Genomic DNA, 26428 nt, shown 5'->3' on the forward strand with positions numbered 1-26428 from the left:
TTCCCGTTCCGGTGCGCGGGGCGGCGGCAGCGCAGGCGCGAGGCGGCGTGGCCGGAGGGGCCGGTGCGGCACGTGCCGCGCGGGGCGGCGGCGGCCGCTGCTGAGGTGCGGGGGAAGAGGAATGGGAGCGGGAGGAGAACGGGAACGGGAGCGGCACAGCATGGCACGGCACGGCTGCTGCCGCCCAGGAGCTCGGCTGGCGGCCACGGCGGGTTTCCCAAGCCGTGCGGCCCGGTCACCCCTCAGCGTTACTGCTCGGCGGGGCCCGGCCGACACCGGTGTGCAGCTGCGGGGTGCGGGATGGAGCGGCGCGGTCCCGCAGGGGAAGGGAGCGGGACCGGGAACGCCGCCTGCGCGTATCGGCGTGGGGCGGTACGGGGGTCCCCGGTGCAGGAGTTACAGGTGGTTTCTCCGTTCGGGTGATGGGTATGGGGGTTACCGGTTCCGGGTTCGGGGGTTACCGAGTTCGGGTGATGGGTATGGAGGTTACCGGTTCCCTGCTGGCGTGGCGGATGCAGGGATTGCTGGTTCCCGGTACTGCTCTCCCCTGCGCTCACGGAGGGCATCAGGTGGCAGGAACTCTTGCACGTTCTGCACCGCGCTGCTCACCCTGGCCGTCAGTGGGTGCACGGGTGTGTTTCGCTTCGGCCCTCCAGGTGCTTCTTTCAAGCTGTGAATTAAGATAATATTTTTGTATTCCTAGAGTTGCGCTTCTGTGGGAAGGAAGAGGCTCCTGACCGCTCGCCAACATGGTGGTTTTCACGTGCAATGCGTGTGGAGAAGCCGTGAAGAAAGCACAGGTTGAAAAGCATGTGAACATCTGCAGAAACTGTCAGTGCCTGTCTTGCATGGATTGTGGCAAGGATTTCTGGTATGTAAAGAGTGGGAAATTACTTTGCTCACTCTGCAGACTCACTTGCTCACTCTTGTCACAAATGCAAGAGATGCAAGTCAGAAATTTTCAGTGAAAGCTGTAGCATGACAGAAATGCCTGTGGTCTTACAAGCATGTACTTTAAGCACATCACATTTTAATAATTTAAACATTGACAGTAATAAGGTTTAAATGATCTGTTCATTTAATTAATCTATTACTTTAGCTTGTTGGTTGGCTAAGTGTTGCATAGTTTGAGGAGTGAAGCGTGCCAGTGACCTGTGGTTAAAAATCTCTTCTACCCAGGGGTGATGACTATAAGGAACACATCAAGTGTGTAAGTGAAGACCAGAAATATGGTGGGAAAGGCTTTGAAGCCAAAGCTAGCAAAGGAGATGCTAAACAGCAGGAGTGGATTCAGGTATGGTTTATACTGTATGCACCTACAGTAACTATTGTCTGTAATTATCAAAGATAGAAAAGAACCTGTACTGGCTCAAGCCAGAGATCTGTTTTTACCAATATCCTCAGCTGTCTTCTGGCATTTCCTTAATAGGTCTTATTTGTGTTATATGTGTTTATCCTGTTAAGAAATGTGGTTTTTGTTTTGAATCTATCTCTTAATGGTTTGGTTTAGTGTAACATTCCCAACTGCATACAAAGAGACATTGGTAGTTGTCAATCCCTTTCGTGCCCTTTATGCTTTTGTAGACCTCTGTCAGGCACTCCTCCTCATCTCATATTCTTTGTTCAAGGTTCAAAAATCCTACCCTGCTCAGTTGTTCTTCATGTGTAAATTAGATCTTTGGTTTTCTAAAATCTCCCACTCTACTGTATGCTTGTGAAATGCTGTTCAAGATATAAGAGAACCATAGATTTACCACGTGTCATAATTATGTTTTCTGTGTGCTTTATTCCTTTCTAACTATTATTGGTCAGTTAACCTACTCTTGGGTGGTTTTTTTTGTTTGTTTTTTTTACACTGCTGCTGATCATTGTGCTGGCATTTTCATGGAATTGCCTATTTTAACCTTGAGATACTGTATCTAAGCTCCAATGGTCAACTAAAGTCTGCCATTTTAGATGTGAAATTAGGATAGATTTTCCCTTTCTTCTTGCTTTGAGTGAATTTGTGTTGAAGGCATTTCACCTTTTTATTACCTAGTCACTCATTTTCTTCAGATCTTTCTGGAATCCTCATAGTTCTCATTCTAAATAGCTTCATATCATAGGGAAAATTTTCTGTCCTCTTGTCAGATATTTTGTAAATATGTTGAACAGAAGCTCCAGCATGGATAGAAATATTTTCTGTCCTACACAAGAATCTACCCTCTTATGGCTTTACTTCAAAGGTTTTGGAAGAACCTCAAACACATATTTAAAACCCCATTAGTAGTAAGTTAGATCACATTTATGCATGGAATTGTTGTTTCTATCAAGTAGAACACATCCTAAGAAGGTGCTCAGCTACATGCATGCTTGAAGCATGTGATGAATACCATTAAAGTCAGAGATGAGTGCTCTTGTTGAGATTGAACACTGAGGACATTTGTAAAGGCAGCGTGATGTGAGTGTTGGTGCTTATGAGCATTGGTAGCCTCCTTCAATAGCAAGTAATTCTGACACTGAAGGATGAGGGATTAGCAGTCACCTTTTTCTGTGTCTTAACATATTCACAAGCCTTTCAGTCACCAGGTGTTCAGAAGTACAGGAAGGCTCTGCAGTGTCCAGTGGTGCACTCTCTAAGAACTGGGGAGCCCAGAGCCTTTGTCCCCCACGAGCAGCAGTGCTGTTCAAGGGGCCCTGGTCTGACCTCTCTCCTCTCATGCTGACACCCACAGCACAGGAATATCCAGAGCTGTCATATAGGGATAAATGCTTGTTGAAGCTGGCACTGCTGCCAGAAGAAATGCATGTCAGCTGTGGCATCAAAAGTAAGCCTGATTTTTCTCCATAATTAACTCCAAAACCAAAAAGCTGCTTTTCTTAATGCAGGTCTTTTTCATGCTGCAAGAATCCCTTCTGTGATACAGTTACTTCAGTTGGAAATGTTTTTATTACAGTTTGTAACTTATCAGAAAGCACTGATGAGCAGTCCTGCTTACCTCTGCTTACTACATAGGTATAAATGTTTATATAGATAATTTTGACATATTTAATGAGCTATGATAGAGCCAAAGGTCAGTGTTTTTCTCATGTTTTTTTGAGCATTTCCTATGAGCAGACTATACCAGCTTCAGGTGCTGGGTGATTTCTGCCCAGTGTATTTCAGACCTGCACACCTGACATGTACCATTTGATTCTTATGCTGCTTTACTGATTTAGTTCTGTTTTTCTTCATTCAGAAAATTCACGAGGTAATGAAGAAGCCCAACATAAGCCCCAAAGTGCGGAACATTCTGGAGCAAATACGTGCCTTTGATAACATTCCAAGAAAAAAAGTAAAGTTTCAGGTATGTTCTAATAGAGATTTGCAGTTATCTGTGCAGTGAAGACAAAAATAGACTTTTTTAGGGAATGCCACTCTCTTTTAACAAAGGTGGGACAAATTGCTTAGTTGGGCATTTGTATAGATTGTGTAATAACTGAATTTCCAATAGGCAGTGTTTGTAAAATTTGCTTAAAATGACTCTTGGTCTGCCAGTTTAATTAGGTATTAAGCCAGAGGCTTGCATTTTAAACTTAATCTCCGTATGTAGGTTTGTTCTGTTTTCAACACCTTTTTTTTTTTTTTACTATTTGCTATTTCTATTGAATACTCAAATTCTTATACATACTTTTAAAGATTTCTTATTTCCTTGTCTTTGTTTTTTTCCTGAAGGCAAGGTCCTGTTTTGAGGGTTACTCAGTATTCTGACACTCTCCTGCTCTGCATGCTTCACTAAAGTAAATTACAGATGTGGAGAATTTACTGTGTAAAGAATTTTATGATAAGTGAAGAATTACTCACAAATGGGCCTTTTTTTCCCCCCCTCTCTGTTCTTTGCCTCAGATTGTGAGGCTGAGAGAAGATCAGTCTTGCTTCCAAAGCACTCAAATAGAACTTAATAGAGCTGTGGTGAAATTGCTGCTAGCAAGCTGAGGGTTAGACTGTTTCCCTACAGGATTAATGTTCTGAGCAGGAAAACTAGTATTTTCCAGAAGCCTCTCTTTTTGATAAGATACATTGCAGTAGAAGATCAAAAGTTTTTGCCGTTAATTGTTTCAATTTACTAATACACATTTCCTAGGGTTTTAATTGCAATGCAAAAATCTTTACATTACATTTAATATTGAATTCCACATTTCTAAAAGTTGATCTCTTGCAGATAGCATGAACAGCATAATTTACTGCTATATTTTCATTTTCACCAGGAACACCTGCAATAACCCAAACAACTTTGAAATGTTTGCATTGAGCTATTTGCTTAAATTATACTTTCTTGTAATAAGCCAAGGTATCCATTTAGGAGTGTGACCATATGTCCAGTACACAAATCAATAAGATCAGAGCATTAATGTTTTAACTCATGGGAACGGTCAGAAGATTTGGTGGGACCTTAACATAGCCATTTGTATCAAAAAGCTTCAGGATTATCTTTTGTATATATTTACCACTTGGGGAGGCAATTGAAATATATGGTGTAGCCTCCTAACAGTTCCTAGACATTACACAAAATAATTTAGCAAAGAGGCTTGAGAGATTTAATAGGAGTAACCTCTAACCAGATCTTAGACAAAAGCAGTGATTTGATTCTTAAATGAAAAATAAAAAACAAGAACCAGTTATATTGTAATGAAGAAATAAAATCAGAGGATGTTTTCACTTATTATTGTTTTTTCTATGCACAGAATTGGATCAAGAACAGTTTGAGAATTAATGACAGCAATTTGCAAGATCAGGTGTGGGGTGTTTTCTCAGAAGCAACCAGAAATGTAAGTGTAACTGGAGGTACATTATAAAAGAGGAATGCACTCCAAAATGTTTGAAGGAAAACCTTTCAGACTCCCTTTGTATATGTTAGTGGAAACATTGTCTCCCATAGTTCCAGGAGATTATGTTATGATGTAATATTTCTCGACTAAATTGTTAATTTGTGGAGCACAGAACTGTTGCTGAAGTTGTTCATGGGTGAGTAGGCTGTGATTGAAAACTTGGACGTGGTGACACGATTGTGCCATGATAATCAGAAGGCTAATTTATGCTACTATAAAAAAAGGGAAAAGCTCTGCCTTTATCTTTGTTCCAATCTTCTATCACACACTAAGATGGAATAAGACATCTTTCAGAGTTTATTGGTCTCAAATTTATGTGTATTGGAGTGAGAAATTTGCAAGCGCATAGTTTACCTGTTCATTAGTGGGGAGAGAAATCCTCCAGTTTGTGACACAAGTTCCTCCCGTTCCTTTGTCCGAATTGTGGCTTCACTCTTTTGTCACTGACCTTTTGTTAGTGCCTAATTCTTTGGTATTTCATTATAGTTAAGCATGTTTTGGTAGGGTGTTGTTTGTTTGCATGTATTGCTGCTACTTGAAAGCTGTTGGAGAAGCTCATTTCTCAGCTGATGTAAAGATGCTCTCCCCCCTTTCACCCAAATTCTTTTGAGGAAGAGTGTAGGCAAAGCTTTGGCATTATCCCCTGTTGATGATGCTTTGTATTTTTTGATTCGATGATTCCAGTTAAGTTTATTTGCAGTTTTCTGAGGAATCCAAATGTAAGAGCCAGGAAAGAAAGAAGCACATTTACTAAAGGATGGAACATAGCATAAATTCTGAACACTATTTTGCTGGAGCATTAATACTGACTTTATACAACTTCACTAAAGTCATAAGCAGTTCTCCCTTGACTTACACTAATTTATAAAAGGTCTTCAATCTAAAAACCTTTTATTTAAACACAAATGTAAACAATTACTGTTCATAGAGCATAGCATTAAAATAAAATATATAACACAGCATTTCAATTCACCTTTAAGAAATCTTAAAAAGATCTTAAGATATGATTGGTAATACATACCTGTTGAAGTGAAGGGAGATGACCCTCCTTTGTTGGGTCAGCATCGACTCCGATTTATTGATCAACCAGGCACTTTTTATAACAGTGTTAATTCACTTTATGTATATTGCAAAATCTGAGCTCCCAATAGGCTGTAGAGAAAACTTCAGCTCCTCCTTTTGTTTACAATACCTGAAGTTTGTTTATTGAAATCAAGATCAGTGTTCTCACCATGATATGAAAAGTTCTCAAAACCTTTATATCTGTTCCCAGAACGGCCATCTGTTCCCAGAGCAGCCAAGGACAGGATATCTGCCTGTTTTTGAGAAAACGGTCTGAGAATCTTGTTGTTTATATAAAAGGTGTCTGAGAACCTTAATTATTTACAGAATCAAGCCTGGGAACTGCTGCTTTACAGCTGCCTTTCATTTTTCCCTTAGCTGAGTACCTTCATGGCCTCTTTCTTTAAGCCATGTTTGAACTAGGCTCTCCACACATACCTTGAAGTGTATATACTTGATTGAAATTCTCAAGCAGGAATGCCTTTTTTAGCATCATGTCATAATGGTTTGTTGTCCCAGACACATCCAAGACAGGATGGCAAAAGAGATTATTACTCAAGGGCTGTGTATTTGGGAATAAGTTCTGCATCTTGCTGTAATGTGCTGTAGTTTTGTTTGTGTAAATTAAAGAGCTGTCATTTCCTTAATTACATTTAACAAATAATTTAAAACACAGTAGACACTTACTTCAACTAGGAATTACATATATTGTAAGATAATATTTCTCCTGTGATGTTCATTAGCATTTAGTCTGTTAAGTTAAAAGCATCAGGCACATTAGTTCGTTGGTGCTGCTTCTCAGGTAACTGGTAACATCATATGCGAGCAATTGAAATTATTTCAGGATATCAGTGTTGTGAACAGTTACCAGTGATCTAGTAGAGGAAAGTTGCAATGTCAAAAAGCACATTTGAAAACTGTAATTATCTTTCTTTCAACAAAAGACTTCAAATGAAAAGGAACAAGACAAACCGCAACAGAAGGAAGAGCAGCAGCCTGCAGAAACTGGGGAAAATACAAAGGCAGAAGAAAATGGAATTACAGATGAAAAAACTGAGAGAAAAAAGAATAAGAGGGAACGAAAAGAAGAGAGACAAAAGAATAAAAAGAAGGAGAAAAAAGATCTGAAATTGGAAAACCAGGAAGAAGTAAAAAAGATTAAAAAGTCCAAAAAAGGAAAAGAGAGTGTGGAGGATGAATGTGAAATAAATGGAAATGGCAATCACAGTGAAACAGAAGAGGAAACACATGTAAAGAAACGCAAACATAAACATGTAGAAGGTATCCATCATACAATTTATATTCATGTTTGTTTTGAAGAGGCTTTTTCTCAATTCCACAGCTCAATAAACTACCTAAGTAGAATTTTGAAGTAGTGCATAAGATATACAAATTAGATTATTTTTAACAATGACTGTACATTTATTTTATAAAACCTAAACCACTTTGCAAATATAAACTCATGTTAAAAGAACAAAAACTTAAGTCATGTCAGAATTTCTCATTTTAAATCTTTCTTGTGTATGTTTTGTCCAATTCCATCTCTAGAGGAACCTCATACCAAAACAAAGAGAATGAAAACTGAAAGCATTTCAGAAGACATGGAAACAGAAGACGTCAATGACAATGAAGAAAATGTGGGAACAGATAAAGGTATTTTTAAAGGAACAATTTAGATTGTTACAAAACTATTCTGGAAAAGACACAATGCTATAAACACAGCTTCTGTAGCAAGCCATGATATAAATTGTGCCTCAGCATACATGAATGTGTGTATATTCAGCATGCACATCTGTTCCAGAGTAAGTAGCCTTTGCTATTCTTAACACCTGATAATGAATTACTTCTCTAATTTGTTGTTTGTGCTGTGCTGGCAGCCTTTGACTGTGCTTGATTCCAGTGGACACTAAGGTTTCACCACAGTGGGTCTCTTTCCCTGCTGCCATGCCCATTAGACAGCACAACAAAAAGGGTAACAACTCTTAGACCTCTTGGTATCTCATATCCCCGTTTTTGCTCAGTGAATCATAAATTGGACTTCAGATACGTTGGACCTTAGTTTATGCTTAGATAAACCTACTTCTGCCTGTCACCTATCATGCTCTGACTGTGTTTGAACATACAGATCATTTATTTGGAAACTACCAATTAATGACCTCTGAAGGTGGTATGGTCAAATTTGACTGCTTGTGATTTAAGTGTGAAGAGACAGGATCTTAACTATCCCTGCGTTATTTAAGAGTTTCTGCTTAATGGCTGAAGTGCACGAGTTAAGTAAAAACAATTGTGACCCCTGTTGTTCAAGTACTGTGTTGATTCTTCATCTGTATTCCATTTTATATTCAGGAACAGCTGATGACTTTTATGCTTAAGACACCCTCCTGTTGTAGGTTCAGTCAGTTAACAACTGTTGTGGTAGCCAAACTGATTCCAAAATTAGGAGATTGATGGCTGGTTACTAGCAGAGAAGAAGACCCAGAATACCTCCTTTCACTAACAGTGTTGTCCACCTATTTATTTCCTAGGTAAATTCAACTGGAAGGGAACCATCAAAGCAGTTCTGAAACAGGCTCCAGACAATGAAATTTCAATTAAGAAACTGAGAAAAAAGGTACTGTACAACATGAGTTTTTTTTAGTCTCCTATGGTCGTGTGAATTTATTTGTGTAATGCTGAAGCTCAGAAAATTCTAGATTGCATAAACAAAAAGTTCAACATTTTTAGAGGGATATCAATTAACAGAATGTCAGCTGAAGGACAGGTTTTTTATTGCTTACTGAATTACACAAGAAATTCAGTGCTAGTTCTGGAAAGGAATAATAGCACAATAGCTTCCATGGCACTTTTTATGCAGTAATGTAAATGTATTATTGCTTACAATGGAATTATCTTCACAGACTAAAAACCTTTTCTCTGTCCTTGTGCAGGTGATAGCTCAATATTATGCAGTAGCTGGTGAACGTCACAAAACAGAAGAGGACATTCTGGCCATATTCAATAAGAAAGTGAATAACAATCCTAAATTTAGAGTTCTAAAGGACAAAGTGAAACTTGTGAAATAAACAGTTTGCATACTGCTTGTGAAATAAAGTACTTTGCATAGCTGTTGCATTTTAATCTTGCAGATGGAGTGATACTCTTCTGTCAGCTGTACAAATACTATGCATTGGTATCAATTTGAATTGTGTATGTGAAAGCAGAATTTAACTTTTAATACTGGATCCCTGCCCTTTTTCTAGATTTATCACAGAACCTTTTTCAGATATTTTATTTTTTGATTTTATGGAAAATGTATATTTTTGGTACAGGTTTTAAGAGGCATTGAAAATCATTGCTGGCCTATTGTATTAAAGTTCTCCCAGTAATGAATATAATTTATAGGCATGAATGTTTTTCAGGACCTGGGTTGTGTGGCTTTTTGCAGGAAATGTTTTTCAAAGCAAATAGGATTTTCATATTCAGAAACCCACTGTGGAATAAATATTTTGTTATGCTAAAACTCAAAGTGGTATGACTGATACCCCTTTTATGCCCTGTGGATAGTGTATGCAGCCTTTAATAAACTGTTGATTCTGTGTTGTAAAATGCATAAATAAAGTGTCAGATTTGTGTATGCAATATTGCACATTCAGTGAAAATCTAAAGTTATCAGTATATGCATTGCTACTGAAAGTCTTGATTAGTAATGCAACAGACTTCAATAGAAGTGGTTACATGGACTGAAAATTGACTGATGAAATAGATTGCTTTAAAATACAAGCTTAAATATAATGAATCTTGTCACTTTATAATTGCATAATAAATCCACAAATTATGCATGCTTTGAAGAGGCTGTTGTATTGCTGTCACCAAAACAATGTAGCTAGGCTAGAAATGTTACAGGTATGTAAGAGACAGAGCTGCCTGAAGTTTTGTAGATTTTTACTTAAGGGCAAAATTACTTCCATGTAGGAAGTTTCCTATTATGATATACTCTGTTAAAAACAGCATTATAAAGCACTCAGTCATATGGTGTTTTTAAAAACTGCTTAGTGGTTTCAAGCAGGTACACTTCTATAAAACTCCATAGTAAAAATATCTGAACTTATAGAAATATTAACTATATTAAAGGTATAAATACTAAAAATTAACTGTTATACACTGGGTTCAGTTTTTTTGAGTACATATTTGTCTTACTGTAAAGGTTGCAAGAAAGGACATAATGAATTTAAGGTGTTAGTTGTTTGTTGAAGCTATGCAACAGTTGTTTTTATTCAGTCTAACAGATAAGCAGAATCTTGGCTCCTGTCATTGCAGAGTTCTGGTGTCTGATGCTCAGGGTTTACTGCAGTGATCATTGAATGAAGCAAAGCAGCAGGTTAAGTATTCAAACATCATGGTTCAGCTGAAAGCTGGGAATAAGGAATATCAAATCAACAGTATGCAGAAGATCTGTCAGAGTAGGATGTGACCTTGTAATTTGCTTTCCTGCTTTAACTGTTATCACTCTTCAAGGTTCAAACAGTGTACTCCCCTGTGCATTGCCATGGTTGGATTAGTGGTGCCTGTGTGGAGTAATAAACATGCTGTAAATTGTTATTCCCTTCTCTGTGTAAAGGGTAAAGCAGCACCAGCTGATGTTCAGTTTTTTCCCCTCATGTTTTGGCACACATGAATCTAATGCTTGCCTCTATTTGTCAGTCATTAGTGGAAGTTTGTTGCAAGTAAGCCCTGTTATAATTACAATAGCAAAACCTCAGTGTGTGTTGCTGCAGTATTACCTTTCCTGCTCTGTTGGCAGAAAGAGGGGGGGCAGTATGCTTTGTAGGCATATTTTTCTTTCTGGGTGTTCCTGGGAATACTGCAGTATGGTCATATCTGTAATATGTAATGAAATATGCTAAGTAACATTTAGTATGGTAGATGAGTCTATGCCTTTAATTGTAGAAGGCTCCAAGTGGTACTCCAGTCCATGCATAGTTGCATTATTGACATGCAGCTCTGCAGTGAAAAAAATCCCAGACTTAGATGTTTTTCATTAGACAATTAATGAAGTACTCAAGAAGATTGAATTTGACTTTTCCCCTTGCAACAGATCTGGACTTTAATTTACTCCTTGCAAATAATGATGTCTTGATCAGATTGAATTTACTTCAAATTTGGTGGTAATTGTTTCAGAGGGAGGCATAATCCCTCAGAGATCATTGAGAATCCTTCAAGAAGACAGAAAACCAGCAGGACTTCTCTAATTTCTATTCAATAATTAAGCAGCATGTTTACCAGTATTTTTTTAATCCAGAATATGTTTTAGTGATTTTCTAAACAGCATAACATAGCTCCATAATTACACCTTATTGTTAAAATTTTCTTTTCTAAAATATTGTATTGAAAAGTGAGTGTCTTTGTGGCAGGGTGAGGAAGGGAGAAATTAGAAAATTGTTTAAAGCTAGTAGCTTTCATTATAACTATAGCATAAGCACTTAAGCAGGGACTTTAATCAGTGGAAGAAAAAAGCTTCAAAGGACAGCTACTTATTTGTTGTGCTCAGCCCTCCACTGTCCTGGTGCATTAGAGTAGTTCATTCTTTCTCCAGTGAAAACTGATCCTCCCACCTGGTGCTATAATCCAATTGCATCAGGACAATGTAGTCAGAGCCCTACATGAGTAGTGGCTCATAGCTGATGACCACAGGATACAGAGACCCAATACATGATTTCATTTAGAAACTTTTAAGGCTGTAACACTCACCCTTATTAAGGAAATAAGAGAGCAAATATTAAAGTTTTTGTGCAAGATAAGTGAAAAAAGGCATATTGTTCTGTACATTGAGCTGTGTTCACAGGTTACAAGATATCTCAGTCAATATATTCAACATTTACCCCTTTCTTCTCCCAGATTAGCCTTTAAGAAAAAAACAGGAATAAATCCTCTAAGTTTCTTTTCTGCTCTGTCAGCCAAGAAAAGCTGCATATTATGTTTCCCATTAGTACTTTTACAGGAAGTGTTACTTTATATTGAATTCTAAATTCCACTTGGACTAGAGGAAGTTTTACTAGTAACTTTCCTTTATACTTTTAAGATACAGTTTCTTTTACCCCTGGTAATCTACTGCTTCTCTTTCCAATTCTTGGATGTAATTCTTTTTGCACCTGAATCCTCATGCTTTTATGCTCTCAGACAGCAAAGGCTAAAAAACCTTCCAAGCTTTTTGCTTAGATTGGAGTTTTTTCTTCAAGATTGCAGATCATAGATCTTAGTCCTTTCCAAAGGCATCTTTTGTTTATCTTTTTAAATTTATTCTAGAAGATTTAGAATTGTCCAGTCTTTTGTGTGTTTTGCCCTTCTCATTAGAATCTTTTAGTAGAAACTGCTCTTGCTGCACAAATTCATACCTCAGCTACAGCAGCAGTAAAATACTGGCTTCCAACAGAAGTAGTTTCATAGTTCCTGAAACTACTTGAAAGTAACAGAAAACCAGAAATTATGTCTTGATGCCTGCCCACCCATTAAACCTCTCTTCTCAAACTTCTATGTGGAATGCATTAATACCAAATTAGTATAAAAAGCCTAATTAAGGCCCGATTACAGTCAAGCTCAACTCACATACACTTGGTTTACCAGAAAAAAAAGGTACTTTTAAACATAATGGGATCTTTCTCTCAGGCAGCATGAAATCCTCTTGAAAGTATTCAGAACACTGCATCTCACTTAGGTGACAAAGAAAAGAACCAGAATAAAAAACCAGAATTCTGCCTGCATTGCAGACGGCTCAAACCACGCTTCTGTTCCTTGAAGTAGCCACAAAATGAACTTCCACCATCCAGCCATTAATGTATAAACTCAAAGCACTAAGTGCACCTTTGTACTCTAATTTTTTGCCCTTCTGCTGACCTTTTCTCTTGATGAGAAGTAATTCCAGAAGGAATACACACCTATTGACATGGTACAGTATCCATACATGACAAAGGCTCATGTTTTCTGTGGATGAGACAGGACCAGAATTTTCTCCTAGATTGTTCTTTCTTACCATGTCTTATACCATGAAAATGTCTTTCCTCCTGCTTCTTGCTCCTACAGTTTTGTTCCAGGTGTTATGCCTTTGAAAGTTTCAGCTTTTTTTTTGGTGAACTTTCAGTACCAGAAGTTGTTCCAGAGGTTAGCACTGGGTAAGTTTTCCATGAGAAGAAAAAAAATTAGCTCAGCTGATGTTCTTAAGAGCTGTTTATGTTATGCAGATTAGCCAGAACAGTAATGGGAATTTTGCAATCATCCTCCAGCCAAAAATTCAAATTGCTGAATTCAGTCTTTATAAAAGGAAACATCTTTCTCTTCCTGTCTGTCTTGGACAGTTTAATACTCAGTCTGTGTTCCTTCTAACTCTGTTGTCCAATTAATTACAATACCTGTTCAAAATACATGACAAATTGACCCTACAGAATATGTAAGTGATAATAGACTGTGAAGGACACAAAGAAAACCTTCACTGTGAATGAAGCATGTAAGAGATGTAAGAGCTTTGATTTGTTTTGGTTTTTTTTTCAAGACTCCACAGAAACAGCATGAGCTGAATCCCACAATACACAGCAAGGAGATGTTGCTATGCTGAACTGTACTCTCCAATCTAGTTAACAGAGAGAACCACTGCTTTAGTACATCAGTCAAAACACAAGCAGTGGTGACACTAGACATCTCCAAAACCAGTTAAAATTCTATCACAGCCTAAAATAATGCTAACCTCCACCAACAGAGAAATAAAGTGTCACACCAAGAGAGACTAATACTTCTGTGCAGTAAATGTTGAATGATACACTTGAATGCCCATTCCCACAACTGATAGTTTTTTCCTGTGTGAATTAGATCTGACATTCAGTATTCAAAAAACATACTTTAGGATGTTCCTAAATGCCCTAAGAATGAAGTTCTTTTCATATTGTTACAGATGCATGGTTGCACAGATTTTTTCCTAAGTAAAGAAATCGGTTTCAGTAAGTCCCACTCTTTCCCACTCTCCCACATCTGGCCATTTGTTTTTGCCTCTCCACCACCCCCTGCATTTTTGCAGGCTTTTAAAACCGGATCAAATCCTCAAACTGAGAGGTATTATATACCACTACTAGGGATTGAGTAGTCAAGAACAATTATAGCTGGAGTATTGCTGCCAAGTGCTTTGTATCATTAAACGGTAGTCTTGGGAAAACATTTTGAGAGCCATTGTACCCCCTCAAGAAAGTAAGCATAGTTAAATGAAACTAAACAAACGGTTTAGAAGGGAGAGAGTAAAAAAATTTACTTAGCTACTTGTAGGAGAATGTTTTATACAGATTTATTTTTGATAAATAGGATGAGTTTTGGATAAATTTGGATAAGTATTTTGGTTTTGTTTGCAGTTAAAGATGGAAAGAACAGAACAGTCCTCTTATCTTTCAAATGCTGATTATAAAAAGGCAAGTGTCGAACCCTAAAGGTATCTAACATCTCTAATCAGGATAACTGAGGGCGAAGATGGTCTTCTATCAAATAAATACTTCACATCAGCTATTTTTTTTGTAATTCGCTGACAACTTTCAAGGTGAGGAATAACATACCTACATAAATTAGATGTCTTCATGTGGTGCATTTTCTTCTGTACTTCTAGATGCCCTCTTCACCTTTTAAACTGCCTTTATCTTTTCTGCTTTCTTTTTCTTCATGAAGTTCAAATGCTTGCAGGCTTAAATATAGAGCCTTCTTGGTATCAAGCACACTATTCTATGTATTGTTTCCTTCCTAAAGGGTCAATCCAAGGCTGCACTGCAATTTAATACTCGCATGAGAATTCAGCTTGAGTTCAGGAGTTTGTATATGGACTGCATTCAGAGTCAATAGAGTTTTACCCGGCAGTTGTTTTTCAGATCTGCATTAAGTTATTCACACCAAATGCTTTTAAGTCCTTTTCCATTGTACTCAATTTAAAATAGTTAAAAGAATGCAAGATGAAAGCAGGGGAATTGTTTGTACTATTTGGAGGCTTTTTTGTTACCTAGATGAGTCAGACAATGTATTTACTTTTTCACCCAGTGTAAGAGAAGATGCACAATACTTCAGTCCAAGGACAAGGTTCAGAAAGGATTGAGAATCTCTACCCATCCAATCTTTTACTCCTGATAGTGGAAGGTAAGCAGCAGATTACTGCTGACTTTATTTAGTTTGTGAACAGAAAGCACAGATTATTATAGCACTATTATTTTATTCCTCAAAATGAAAAAAAAATCTATATTGTATCCAACCTACTTCAGCTAAAAATTAACAAAGGAAGGAGCCACCCCACTTGGATATGAAATGAAGAAAATTTCAGTCAGGTGTTTTGTGAACAGATAACATTTGGGCTAATTTAGCTTTTGATTTCTGTAATAGGGAAAAAGCTATGAAAATTGGCTGGAATATTAGAAAACTAATCTGACTTCCTAAAAGTGAGAATTTAACTGGGAATTCAAATTCTAAATTTTATATCTACCTGGTCAAGAGACACAAAAAAGCTACCACATTTGTGTGCCATTAAGAATTGTAAATTAACATATAACCAACTAGCCACTAAGCAGCAAATATTCAGTGAGCAATAAGAAAATGAAATTCAAAATATCCAAATAGATTCCAAAATTCAGCTTATAACCAAAAAACCTGAATATTTAAAGACATTCAACTAACATACATAGCATTATTTTCTACTTAAAATAATGTGAAGGTGTTGAATTCAGTTCCCAAGATGTGGAAACTGAATCACATTATGTGAGAGTCCGGGATTATAGTTCACAAAAAAATTTCTGCATGCTCTGCCCTTTGTACATTTCTTTCATGGAAACTTCAAATTCACAAATTTATTTCACAGACTTTTAACTAAAGTTATCACATCAAGCATCACATTTTAAAATACTTTTAACTTTCATGAGAGTATTGTTAAACATTAACTTGGAAGAATTAATTATCCATAACAGGACCGCTGATTAGATGCTTTGTTAATTATGTTGTTCATTTTGTGACAGTCTCGGTTCAGCTCCTGATCACTATCTATTCTTTGGCAGATTAATAATTTCTGAATCAGAGAAGCACTGTGAAAAGATCACAGAAAACATCTCAGCTCTACAAACACAGAACATGAGTGGTCTCAGTTAAGGTCAATAGTGAGCCCAGGAAGGAAGCTCTTATTTCAGCTCTTTGCACAATACCTACTCTGTAGGTAAACAGAAGTGTTCAGTTTAACAACACTGACGGATCTTAGCCTTTCCAAGCATACATATTTATTTAATTGCTATGTTCAAATCAAAGATATATCCTATGAATAGCTTTTGCAAAGAAAGTGCACGAAGATTTCCTTTGTTTCTTATTTGAATCACTAAGATGAAAGTGAAGGCTGAGGTAGTCATTTCACTCAAAGGAAATAAAACAAAGAAACCTCTATTTCATTGATAAGAAAGCAGAGCTCTGATCTCCCATGAGCTGCTAACTTCAAAATATTCAACTGAACTACATAAAGAATAATCCCTGTAGTCATAAGGACTGCAGTGTGGTTGGCCCTTATGTGATACATGTTCTAAGGCTGGGAAAACAATTTCTACTTACTATGACACCTCTCACATGAAATTCAGATGTAAATGAAGGCCTGTCTTTCTGCAGAAAAAGATTTATTTTTTCTGTTCTTGTATCTTTTAGGCTGAATTTACTTAAATTCAATGTGCAGTAATAAAGAATAATGAGAACCCCGTTTTCCCTTGTCCCTAGAATCTCAGTCATTAATAAAACACACAATAGTATATTTAGGAAAATACAGTTAGCCAGCAGGTTTAGAACAGCTTAAAAACAGTGCAAGTCACAGAAAGTTTAGCTTTTACCCTAATTAGTTTCTACCAGTTTGTTTCTTCCCTTAGGATTGCCAAAAATTAAGGGTCTTTTTAGGGTTTTTTAGGGTTTACTGATAAAATACATAATTATTTATCCACAGTCTACATTCCATTCTTTTTGATTTTCCTGTTTTCTCAACATAAAACTACAGAGGAAGTATCTGCAAGGCATTTCTGTTGATAAATGCTGCACAATATGCAAAGAATGCATGTGGTAAGTGAAAATTTAACACATTTCTCATAATCATTGTTTTAATGCAAAATATTTTGCCTTCTGAGATGAAAAGTACAATCAGATTATGAAACACTTGGATTTTTGAACTTTAATCTATATACAGCTAGCAAATTTGATTTGGTAAATAAAACACACATACTGAAATTAGGTTCTTGTTTCTTTAATATCCCTTATAATAATCTGAGCTTTTATTGAATATTTCTACATTTAATCCCACTGTAAAGAAAAGCTGCTGCTGTATTGGACAGGTACTTCCACACTGAAGTCAGCAGGACTTCTGCCTTAAGTGGAATTATGCCACACAATTTTCTCCGAGAAAGCACAGGTTTTGTAAGAATCACATGGATCATGTAATTAACCTAATCGATCATTACTATTAGAATTATTTTAAAAGCCATGCTAATGGCTTAATCACTGAACATACCCCAGAAGATACAGCACACATATTCACTCTTAATATTCATATTATTCTTATAATGACCAGACCTAAGGTTAGCCTGCCAGCAAAATTGACTAGTTTTGAATTTGTCCATGTGAATAAACAAGAAAGCCCAATTGGTTTCAAGGTTTTGTTTGCAGAAACATGCTGATGTGAATTTGGTATTTACTTATGCGGACATCAACTATAGAACTGAAACAATCTATTTTACCATTTTATTTAACTTTGACATAGTTTGTCTTGCAAATATGTTTATTGTTGCAGTTACGAGCTGCAGTCTCGAGTGCTACAGGATTCCCTGTATGGCTCTGGAAAGCCCCCAGAGCTCTGCATTTCACAGTCCCAGAATATTCCGAGTTGGGAGGGTCCCAGAAGGGTCATGGAATCCAACCCTTGAGTGAGCGGCTCCTACGGGGATCGAACCTCAGAGCTTGGTGTAATTAGCATCATGCCACAATCATTTTAAACCTACACCACTGGTTTGTGTCACAGAAATCGAGATTTCCCTAACATCTGCCCTGGAGAACATCTGCTTGGCAGATGAGGAAAACATTTCTACCCACAGAGTTTTTTGGGGTTTTTTCTGAATCATTTCGGCACCACAGCCTTCAGTGCGGCACTCGGCTGTACACGGCAGTGCTCGCTCCCTCCAGGGAGGCTCAGCGCGATTCCCGAAGCTGTTTCTGGACCCCGGACCGGCGGGCCCTGGCCCGGCCGCCGCCGCTGCCCCTCACGCCGGGGCGGTGGCGGCCGCCGCGCTCCCGCCCCGCCGCGTCACTGCCGGAGCGGCCCAACATGGAGCCCGGCGGCGGCGGGGACGCGCTCCCGAGGCTGCGGCGCCCGGGGCGGCGCGGGCCGGAGCCCCGGGACCCGCAGCAGCCGCAGCCGCCTGCCCGGGGCGGCGGGACGGCCGGTGGGTGCTGCCGGGGCGCGGGGAGCGGTGCCGGCCCCGCCGGGCGGGCGCTGGGACGGCAGCGGGGCCGCCTCGGGCGGAGCGGCGCGGAGCGCGGCCCCGCTGCCCTCAGGTGTCCGCTCCTGGCTGCGAGCTGGGCGCGGGGGATGCGAGGGGCTGGCAGCCGCCGACTGCCTGATCTGCCTGATGCGGATGAAATACTCGAATGCTCCGGGCCCAAGCTCCAGTAGGATGAGGAGGAATGTAGGAAATGAAAAATAAAGCTGCCTGTAAGCCCCGGCAGAGCTGTGAGTACGCTCGGCTGGTGGCGGTGCGTGTGGAGGAGTCGGCACATGTGACAGTGCTGAAGGCACACGGGCCACCAGGAACTCCTGGTGATAAACTTCAGACATCAAAAATACCTCTGACACCTTTTGTGACAGTGTGTATAAATATTGTCTTACGTGGTTATTGTGCACAAAAATGGCTTTCTCATCTGCTTGCTCTGATGTCTCCCTCTCTCTAAAACAGCACGTGGTAATGAGGGGAAAAAGAGAAGGTCGTTTCCTGCACAATGATCGTTGCAGTTTGCCTGCTGAAGGTGTGCAGTGTAAGTCCAGCTAGCTCCTGAAACTGCAGCTGAAAATTTGTGAATTATCTGCAGTTGAGAACAAGAAAATGATGCCTGCAATCGTTTTGCAAATTCTAAAATTCATAAAGAAGGGTAAAAAATAAATTAGTGATTGGAAACCTGAAATTCTATATGCTAAATTAATAAAAATTGTTTCGTAAAACCAGGGCTTTTTCATTAGTTAAACAACCCTTACAAAATCTTGTCGGCTGTTTCCTAAAAAGATACACAGATACAGTGTTGTGCTGATTGTTACTGCTTTATCCTTTTATCAACGGGTACTTTGTTTAGTCTGTTTCATTTCAGTAAATGTTCAGAGTTCTTCAGAATATTTGTAGCACAAAGTGTATTATGATGAGTCGAATAATCTCCCGAGATAAATGAATTAAAAAGATAAAGTATCATGCTTTATGTAACTATAATCATACTTCATTTAATGACTGGCTTTAGTGCTATAATTATGTTCTTCTTTACAGAAGAGTCTACAGCTGTAGAGAAGACGATGAAGCCTCTTAACAGACTGAATATTCATTCTGCATTCTGGATTTTGGCATCAATAGCTGTGACATACTACTTTGATTTTTTAAAAAATATCAAAGAAACTCTGCAAGCAGATAGGTAAGGTATATTTTCTTACAAAAAGGTGTGTTTTAGTCCTATAATCATACTCAGTTTGTTACATCTGGTCACTGTATTTTAAATCATGGATGAACAAGATCTGCAGTAGGAATAGAGAAACCTGGGAGTGTTCATCCTGGAGAAGAGAAGGCTCAGAGGCATTTTGTCAATGCATGTAAATACCTGAAGGGAGGGTGCAAAGAAGACAGAGCCAGGCTCTTTCCGGTGGTGTCCAGGACAGGACCAGAGGCAGTGGGCACCAACTGAAATGGAAGAGGTTCCCTCTGAAGATTAGGAAACACGTTTTTACTGTGAGGGTGTCTGAGCACTGAATGGGTTGCCCAGGTAGGTTGTGGAATCTCCATCTTTGGAGATACTCAAAAACCATCTGGACATGAAAAAACCATCTGGACATGATTCTGGGCAACTGGCAGTAGCTGAGCTTGCTTGAGCAGGGAGGTTGGACCAGGTGACCACCTAAGCTGATATTATTTACCTGATTTTAAAGTAAATACAGTGTTTAAAATTTGCTACAGTTGTTTTTTTCTCTATAAACTCGACTGAGCTGTCTTTGTACATACAAATTTTGCTGTGATACCAGACATTTTAATACTGTACCTTCAAGTTTTCATTTATGTCCAAGAAATAGCTGCCTGTTTTGTTGGAAGTACTTAGGTTTTGATTTTATTTTTTATAATAAACCCCCTGAAATTAATACATAGAGGTCAAAGAGAAGTTTTCATTTCTCTAGAAGATTGTAGATGATTTTGAATAGGTCAGCAAAAGATTAGTGAAATAATTTCTGTGAAGTAATTTTTACTTCTAGTCCATTTATTTTCTATTAAATTATTTTCAATGGGATTGATGTATGTTAAATGTTTTTAGATAGCTTCAGCTGGAAGTGCTTTTAAAACACCTTGCTGTTGGCATTGTTCTATCAGTGTGTGGAAGCTGCACAGGGCTCTGTGCTGGGAGGGTCTCTGGGGCTGCTCTCCCAGGCTAGTTATACCCTTCATACAGCTCACTGTGACAGCAAAACCAGTGACTCCAAGGTGTAATTAGAATTTGCGGTTACAACCCTGTCTTCCTGCACTGCTTGTGTAGGTAGGCCATGGCTACAGTTCTCTGAGTGCAGGATTCTCCAATGGTACTAAATTTCAAACTAGCATATTATGTTTGCTGTGCCATTCCAGAGCACATGGTACCTGAGCAGGAAGATCATTGATTACCCTTTGTAATTTAGTAATCAAGTTATGGTAAGGATTCACTTTTCAAAATTTTTATTTGTTAATACACCCTCAGATAAGATTTTATTAAAGTGCATCTTCCTCCCAAGTTGCCTTATCTGAACTAGTCTTGAAGTGTATCCTCAAAGAGGCTCAAAAGTGTCTCTCCCTAAATAATCACATACCCTGTGTTTTCATGATTTTGAGTTTAAAATTCTGGATTCCTCCATGGTTTTCATCAGCAGTTGTAAAGAATAATCTTCATGCTTCTTGTTAAATTTGAGAGTTCCCAAACTGAAATCATATTGAAGCTTCCTGCAGCATTTCTGTTGCACAAAGATCACCAGTCTAACTTATAGTGAAAAGCACAGTTGGAGTGGAGCCTATTTTACTTTATTATTGACAAAGTGGTTTTGGTGTGGTAGTATAGTAGATTCCTGACAAGATCTGTCACATTGAATTTCCAGAATATTTGAGGGGACAATATATGAATGTTTCATTGCAAAATTAAACTCAGTTTAACAGCTTTAAGGGGAAAAAGTGTTTTGTAAGACCAGTTTAAGGTAAAACCCACAGGAACTCTAGGCCACAGTTGTGTTTTTAACAGATATTGTTCTGTTTGCTGACTGGCGTGAAGATTACTGTGCAAACTGCAGTGTGACTGTGCTAAACATGGTTTAATGTGCTTTTCTTCCCACAGCTGGTGGCTTTCCTGTGGCATTTGTTTGTTGGCTGTGTGTTTATGTGTGGCCTTTTACTGCATACTGTATCTTGAGTGGTACTGTGGAATTCAGGACTATGATGAGCAGTACCCTGCACTGATTCCTATCACAACAGCTACCTTCATAGCAGCAGCAATTTGGTGAGTTCAAACACTGTGTGCAAACTTCTGCCAAAGTCTGTGTTAATGGGCTCTTTTATAAGAGCTATCATTTCTGTAATTCTGCTGTGTGTATTGGTGGCAATACCAGTTCTGTGTAGCAGAATTTCTTGCACTTTCAACTTTCATCCACAAAGCAAGAGTTGCAACAGTTGAAACTTTCTATTGTGTACTTAGAGATGTACTGGATCTTTTCTGTCTGGAAAATTTAGGAGATAACTGAAATTATATTTGTGTAAATTTCTCACCTCTGGCAACAACTTGTGCAGTTTACAAATTAAGACAAAGGTGCAGTCTCTTTATCTGAGAAAAAATTCAGTTCAGTCAGTTTCTGTCAGAGTTCTTCATTATCAAACAATCTACAAGTTAGCAAACATACACAAAATGTTAGACTTCTGACTATTGCCGTATGAGCTTTAATGGTTTATATTTTATCTGAGAATGGTACTTTTAGTAAGAGTTGCTTTACTTATGAGATTGTATGAGAACTGAGCAAATGTGAATGAAGAAAATTCCATTGTACCAGTTAATTTATTTGCTTTCTGCACGAAAATTGATTTCCTCGTGTTTAGCTGTTGTATCAGGGTATCAGTCAGTATTTGTTGCAATGGTTAAAAAAAGGAAGATTGAGAAAAATAAAGGTAATTATAAAATTATGGTTTATAATTAGTCAAATCTGTAATTCTTGTAAGTCAGACGTAAAATAAGTTGGTTTTCCCCTTGTCTTTTCACTTAACTGAAAGCTCGCTGGATCAAAGTTCAGATTAAGGCTTCTCTCAGCTGCCATGTATGCCCATGGAAAAATCAAAGAGTAGGTCATTTTCAGGGGCTTCAGATACAGATTTTCTGAAAGTAAAAGGTATCTTTACCCTTTACCCTTGATGTGTTTTGTTTTCAGAAACAAAGTATATTTCCAGGTTAAGTAATTTAAATCTTATTTCTTCTTTTGACATGTTTTCTTTGTATGCCTGATGTTTCTGTAATGTGACAACTGAACTTTCCAAATACTTTCTGCTTTTACTCCCAGTTTCAATGTTGCCTTGTGGCCTGTCTGGTCATTTTTGACACCTGTGTTGCTCTTCATTCAGTTCATGGGTATTGTGATGCTTGTGTCACTCCTGGGATAAGCCCTTCAGGTAAATAATTGAATTTTTTAAGCACATAAAAGTATTTATCTTGTTGTGGGAACTGCTTTGTTAGACATTTAAGGATTGGGAGGCTGTATAGAGGTTCCTTCTCTATGTTTTGTGGGCATTCTTCAAATTGTGACATTTTGTGGCATATAGAGAAAACAGAGAACGTGCAATTATCAAAAGGGGGAGAATATCCTTTCCACTTCTCTAAAATTCCATTCTAGACATTGAAAAGAAACATTAGTGAGAATGAACGGTTTGGGGATGTATAGGCCAAAAACCTGCAGCTTTTACCTAGACTGGGGTAACTTCTTAGTAAAGCTGTTTGACCTGATAGTAAAGGGGAGAAGATATCAACATCCATGGATGTTGCCTTCTCCATTTTTTTTTTAATTAAAAATTTTTGTCATGTCTTTGTCTTCAAGTGTGCTGTTTTCATTTTCTGTGATGCACAGTCCAGATCAACCTGCTGTGTGGAAAACTGCCAGAGATAGGAGAAGTTATTTGTTCTTTTAAAAAGAACTTTTCAAAGGCCAACCCATCTGTTTTGTTGACTTGAAAAATGCATTCTCAATAACTGCCACATATTTTGTTAGATATACTTATCAAATGAATCCAGTGAAATGTAAAAAGCTAAGGATGACACCAAACAGAGCTCAGTAAATGGGCTGTCCCCTGTATCACAGGTGTCTCTCATCATCCAGGGCAGCTCCTCCTTCAGCAGATCTTGTTTCTTGTACTTCTCAAGGGAATGGGGAGGAAGCCTGCTTGGCTTTGCTTGCCACTTTCTAATGAGGAGATCCCTCAGCATTTTTAGGAATGCAGCAAAAAGAAGACTGTGCTGGATTGCTGGATTTAGAGTGTAGCCTCTTGTACTGACAAAGTTGTAGGCAAAAAGTGTTTAATGTCTGGGATGGTGAAACTCAGATTTTATTTTTTTTTAATAACAAGCTGAACCACTGTTGCATTTTTCCCTCTATTTTTGAGATATCAAGAAACCTGATTTTTAAGGAGATAATTATCTTCTACTCTGACAAAACTCAGACTTCTGAAAATACAATACTTAGTTCAGAACCTTTTTACTGTGGCAAAATATTGGGTGACACTTGCTGATACAAACGTGTCCATGTTTGTTGGTTCTGTCATTAGCCATGTTCTGCCTCTGCACTTGAAGAATGTGGGGAAATTCCATATTAGATCAAATAATTATTTGCCTAATAATTAGGGACAAGTTATTATTTGGTGTTCCAAAATCATGAATTCATTTATGATACAGCTTGTGCAGTATATAGAACATTCAAAGATTTTTCTTAAATTTGTTTTTTTCTTTTCTTTCAGCTTCATATGAAGGACTCAAGTAACTGTAATCCTGCAAAGTGTATGTCACTTTTGTTACATTCCAGTACTTCTGTTGTTTCTAATACTGCCTGTTTGTTTTAACTAATACAGTAATTCTTAATCTACTTGGTTTATAAATCAGTGGACATAACCATAGGAAAAGCAGCTGATTTGGTAATAATTGGAAGATAAATGTGTTGTATATCTCTTAGTAACATGAAGCCTTTCATTTTGTAAAGCTCTGTAAAGCTTCTATTTATATTTGAGTATTAAGCACATGGGTAGTAAATAATAGCACCATAGAATAGTTAATGTTGAAAGGGACCTTTAAATATTATCTCTGGAGGCCTCAGAGGTTACCTACTCAAACTTCCTGCTCAAATCATGTTGTTTGATTTGGAAGTAAGTGATACTTAAATCAAGTGTTGTGGGGTTTTAATACTATATTCTTTCCATTTGAATTGACAGGTAAAATACTGTTATCTGGAACCTGTGTTTGTACTTGTAAACTTACTTACAGGAGGCATTTCTTGATCTCTTAAATTTCTGCTGTTATATGTGTTACCATGTAGGAAGTACTTTACTATCTAATGTCTTGAATTCGGATCTGCTAGTGTTTAAAAAATGTATGGATAAGGGAAAGGGAAAGCTGGTTGACATTTGGCAGTGCCATCAATTAAATAAATAAATTCTACTTGTACTCATACAGTTTGTCCACAGCCAAAGGTGGATGATCAAGCTGTGAATAACCAGCAATACAATGAACGATATTAATACTACACAAGAAATTTGGAGCACACATTAAATTCTTTTATGTATGTACTGTTTTAAAGTATTCAGGTAGTTTTTTCTTCTGTAAATCAAATTTTCATTCTTAGCAGTGCCTGTTAATGAAGTTGCCATTTTCCTTACTCAGCAATGAAGAGGCTGATATTAACTTAAAAGCTACTAGTTACACTCAGTTGGGAAAATAAAATAACATTTTATTTTTATTAAATGTCTGTTCATGTTGACTGAGATATTAACTGTCTGAAGATGTGGGCACCGTCTGGTTGCTAGACCACTTTGTGTAGGTCCTTGTGTAAATACTTTTCCATGCACGCCTTCTGGAAAATAGGAGAATGTAGAAATTGGGTATTGAAACCTGTTAAAATCTACTCCTTGTGAGTGTTGCTTGAAGTCTGGACTGCCAAAGGATACTGTGTTCTTCACTCTGACTTCCAAATCCACACCACTGCTGAACACACGGAATGTTTAGTAATGACAGAGAATGCACATTGTCTTTGGTTGTTACTGTTCCATTAATGAAAAAAGTTGGGACCTAGTAGTATGTAATACAAAGGATCAGACAAACCAAAATAAAGTGCATTCAGCACTACTTGAAGTAGTTTATAGGATAAGTTAACAGCTTGATTTGTTTAAATGTAAAAATTAAATTTGCCAAAACCAGTCATGCTTCACATCTTTAAAGTGTAAGTTGCTTATCTTCAGGTCTTCAATTTGTAGAAGGTTTTACCAATTTTGTCTGCATACACAGGTACATTTGAGTAACTTTCTTTATTACAACATTTAAAATGCAGTATTGCTCAGGGATGGTTATTATAGCTGTATTTTTATTTGTCAGCTATATAATTGCTCTAAGTGTTTTAAGTTGCCTTGTAATCTGAATTAAAATTACTATTTGCTACATGATTTTTAAAATTCATTCTTCTGAACATCTTAATAAACTTTGTACAAAAATGATCAATAGTTGTTCAATATTTAATTGTTTAACCATCTAATTACACTTTCTTGGAGACTTCCACCCCATCTCATTGCTTTTTCTGTAAAATAGATGTTCATGTAGATTTTAAATACCGTACTTGACTCAGGGTATCTTTGTCTTTCATTCCCCTTCACCTGGGTTTACTGAAGGTGTAATAACACTCTGTTCACCTCTGGAGAGCTGTTTGCCTTCAGACTACTTTGATGTCTTTCTGAGAATCCCAGGTAGAAATGCTCATTGTACAAAGTCTTTCAGTAACAGATCTGAGTATCCAACACAATACTCATTCACTTATGTGCTCAAAAGGAAGTAGTGGCAAATCTGGTAAGAATATAAAACAATGCTTGTTTTAATTGTTGCAACCTGACACAATGCTGATGCCACTTCTGTGAACTCCTTGCTTTTGTTATTTTCCTTACCACCAAGTAAAGAATTTAGGGCAAAGGAGTAGAAAGAGATAGCATAATAATTTCCTTAAAAAATATAAAAATGAGGCAATTGAAATCCT

At 37.8% G+C, this 26428-nt stretch overlaps 2 protein-coding genes across 4 annotated transcripts; both read left to right on the forward strand.

Moving 5' to 3' along the window:
- Nucleotides 1–25: 25 nt before the first annotated feature.
- LYAR (Ly1 antibody reactive) lies at nt 26–9726 on the forward strand. The gene is made up of 9 exons (XM_064712406.1): nt 26–105; nt 704–871; nt 1180–1294; nt 3219–3326; nt 4705–4788; nt 6855–7191; nt 7459–7563; nt 8436–8521; nt 8838–9726. The coding sequence occupies exons 2-9, from the start codon at nt 750–752 to the stop codon at nt 8970–8972; spliced, it is 1092 nt and encodes a 363-aa protein (XP_064568476.1). The 5' UTR covers nt 26–105; nt 704–749; the 3' UTR covers nt 8973–9726.
- Nucleotides 9727–18232: 8506 nt separating this feature from the next.
- Nucleotides 18233–25898, forward strand: TMEM128 (transmembrane protein 128). Of its 3 annotated transcripts, XM_064712408.1 has the most exons (6): nt 18256–18350; nt 18861–18930; nt 19437–19578; nt 21505–21666; nt 22712–22820; nt 24156–25898. In XM_064712408.1, the coding sequence occupies exons 2-5, from the start codon at nt 18870–18872 to the stop codon at nt 22809–22811; spliced, it is 465 nt and encodes a 154-aa protein (XP_064568478.1). In that variant the 5' UTR covers nt 18256–18350; nt 18861–18869; the 3' UTR covers nt 22812–22820; nt 24156–25898. The 3 variants fall into 3 exon arrangements, with proteins under 3 accessions (XP_064568477.1, XP_064568478.1, XP_064568479.1); XM_064712407.1 differs by lacking the exon at nt 18861–18930 and having other exon boundaries at nt 18233–18350; XM_064712409.1 differs by lacking the exon at nt 18861–18930 and having other exon boundaries at nt 18316–18350; nt 19411–19578.
- Nucleotides 25899–26428: the final 530 nt, after the last annotated feature.

This window comes from Zonotrichia leucophrys, chromosome 4 (genome assembly GCF_028769735.1).
Source record: "Zonotrichia leucophrys gambelii isolate GWCS_2022_RI chromosome 4, RI_Zleu_2.0, whole genome shotgun sequence".
NCBI lineage: Eukaryota > Metazoa > Chordata > Aves > Passeriformes > Passerellidae > Zonotrichia > Zonotrichia leucophrys.

Coding starts and splice junctions, on each gene's coding strand:
- LYAR (XM_064712406.1), top strand. CDS start 750: ATGGTGGTTTTCACGTGCAATGCGTGTGGAGAAGCCGTGAAGAAAGCA. Junction 4,789..6,854: donor TCTCAGAAGCAACCAGAAAT/GTAAGTGTAACT, acceptor TTTCAACAAAAG/ACTTCAAATGAAAAGGAACA. Junction 8,522..8,837: donor TTAAGAAACTGAGAAAAAAG/GTACTGTACAAC, acceptor GTCCTTGTGCAG/GTGATAGCTCAATATTATGC.
- TMEM128 (XM_064712407.1), top strand. CDS start 18,233: ATGGAGCCCGGCGGCGGCGGGGACGCGCTCCCGAGGCTGCGGCGCCCG. Junction 18,351..19,436: donor CCGGGGCGGCGGGACGGCCG/GTGGGTGCTGCC, acceptor TCTTCTTTACAG/AAGAGTCTACAGCTGTAGAG. Junction 19,579..21,504: donor GAAACTCTGCAAGCAGATAG/GTAAGGTATATT, acceptor TTCTTCCCACAG/CTGGTGGCTTTCCTGTGGCA.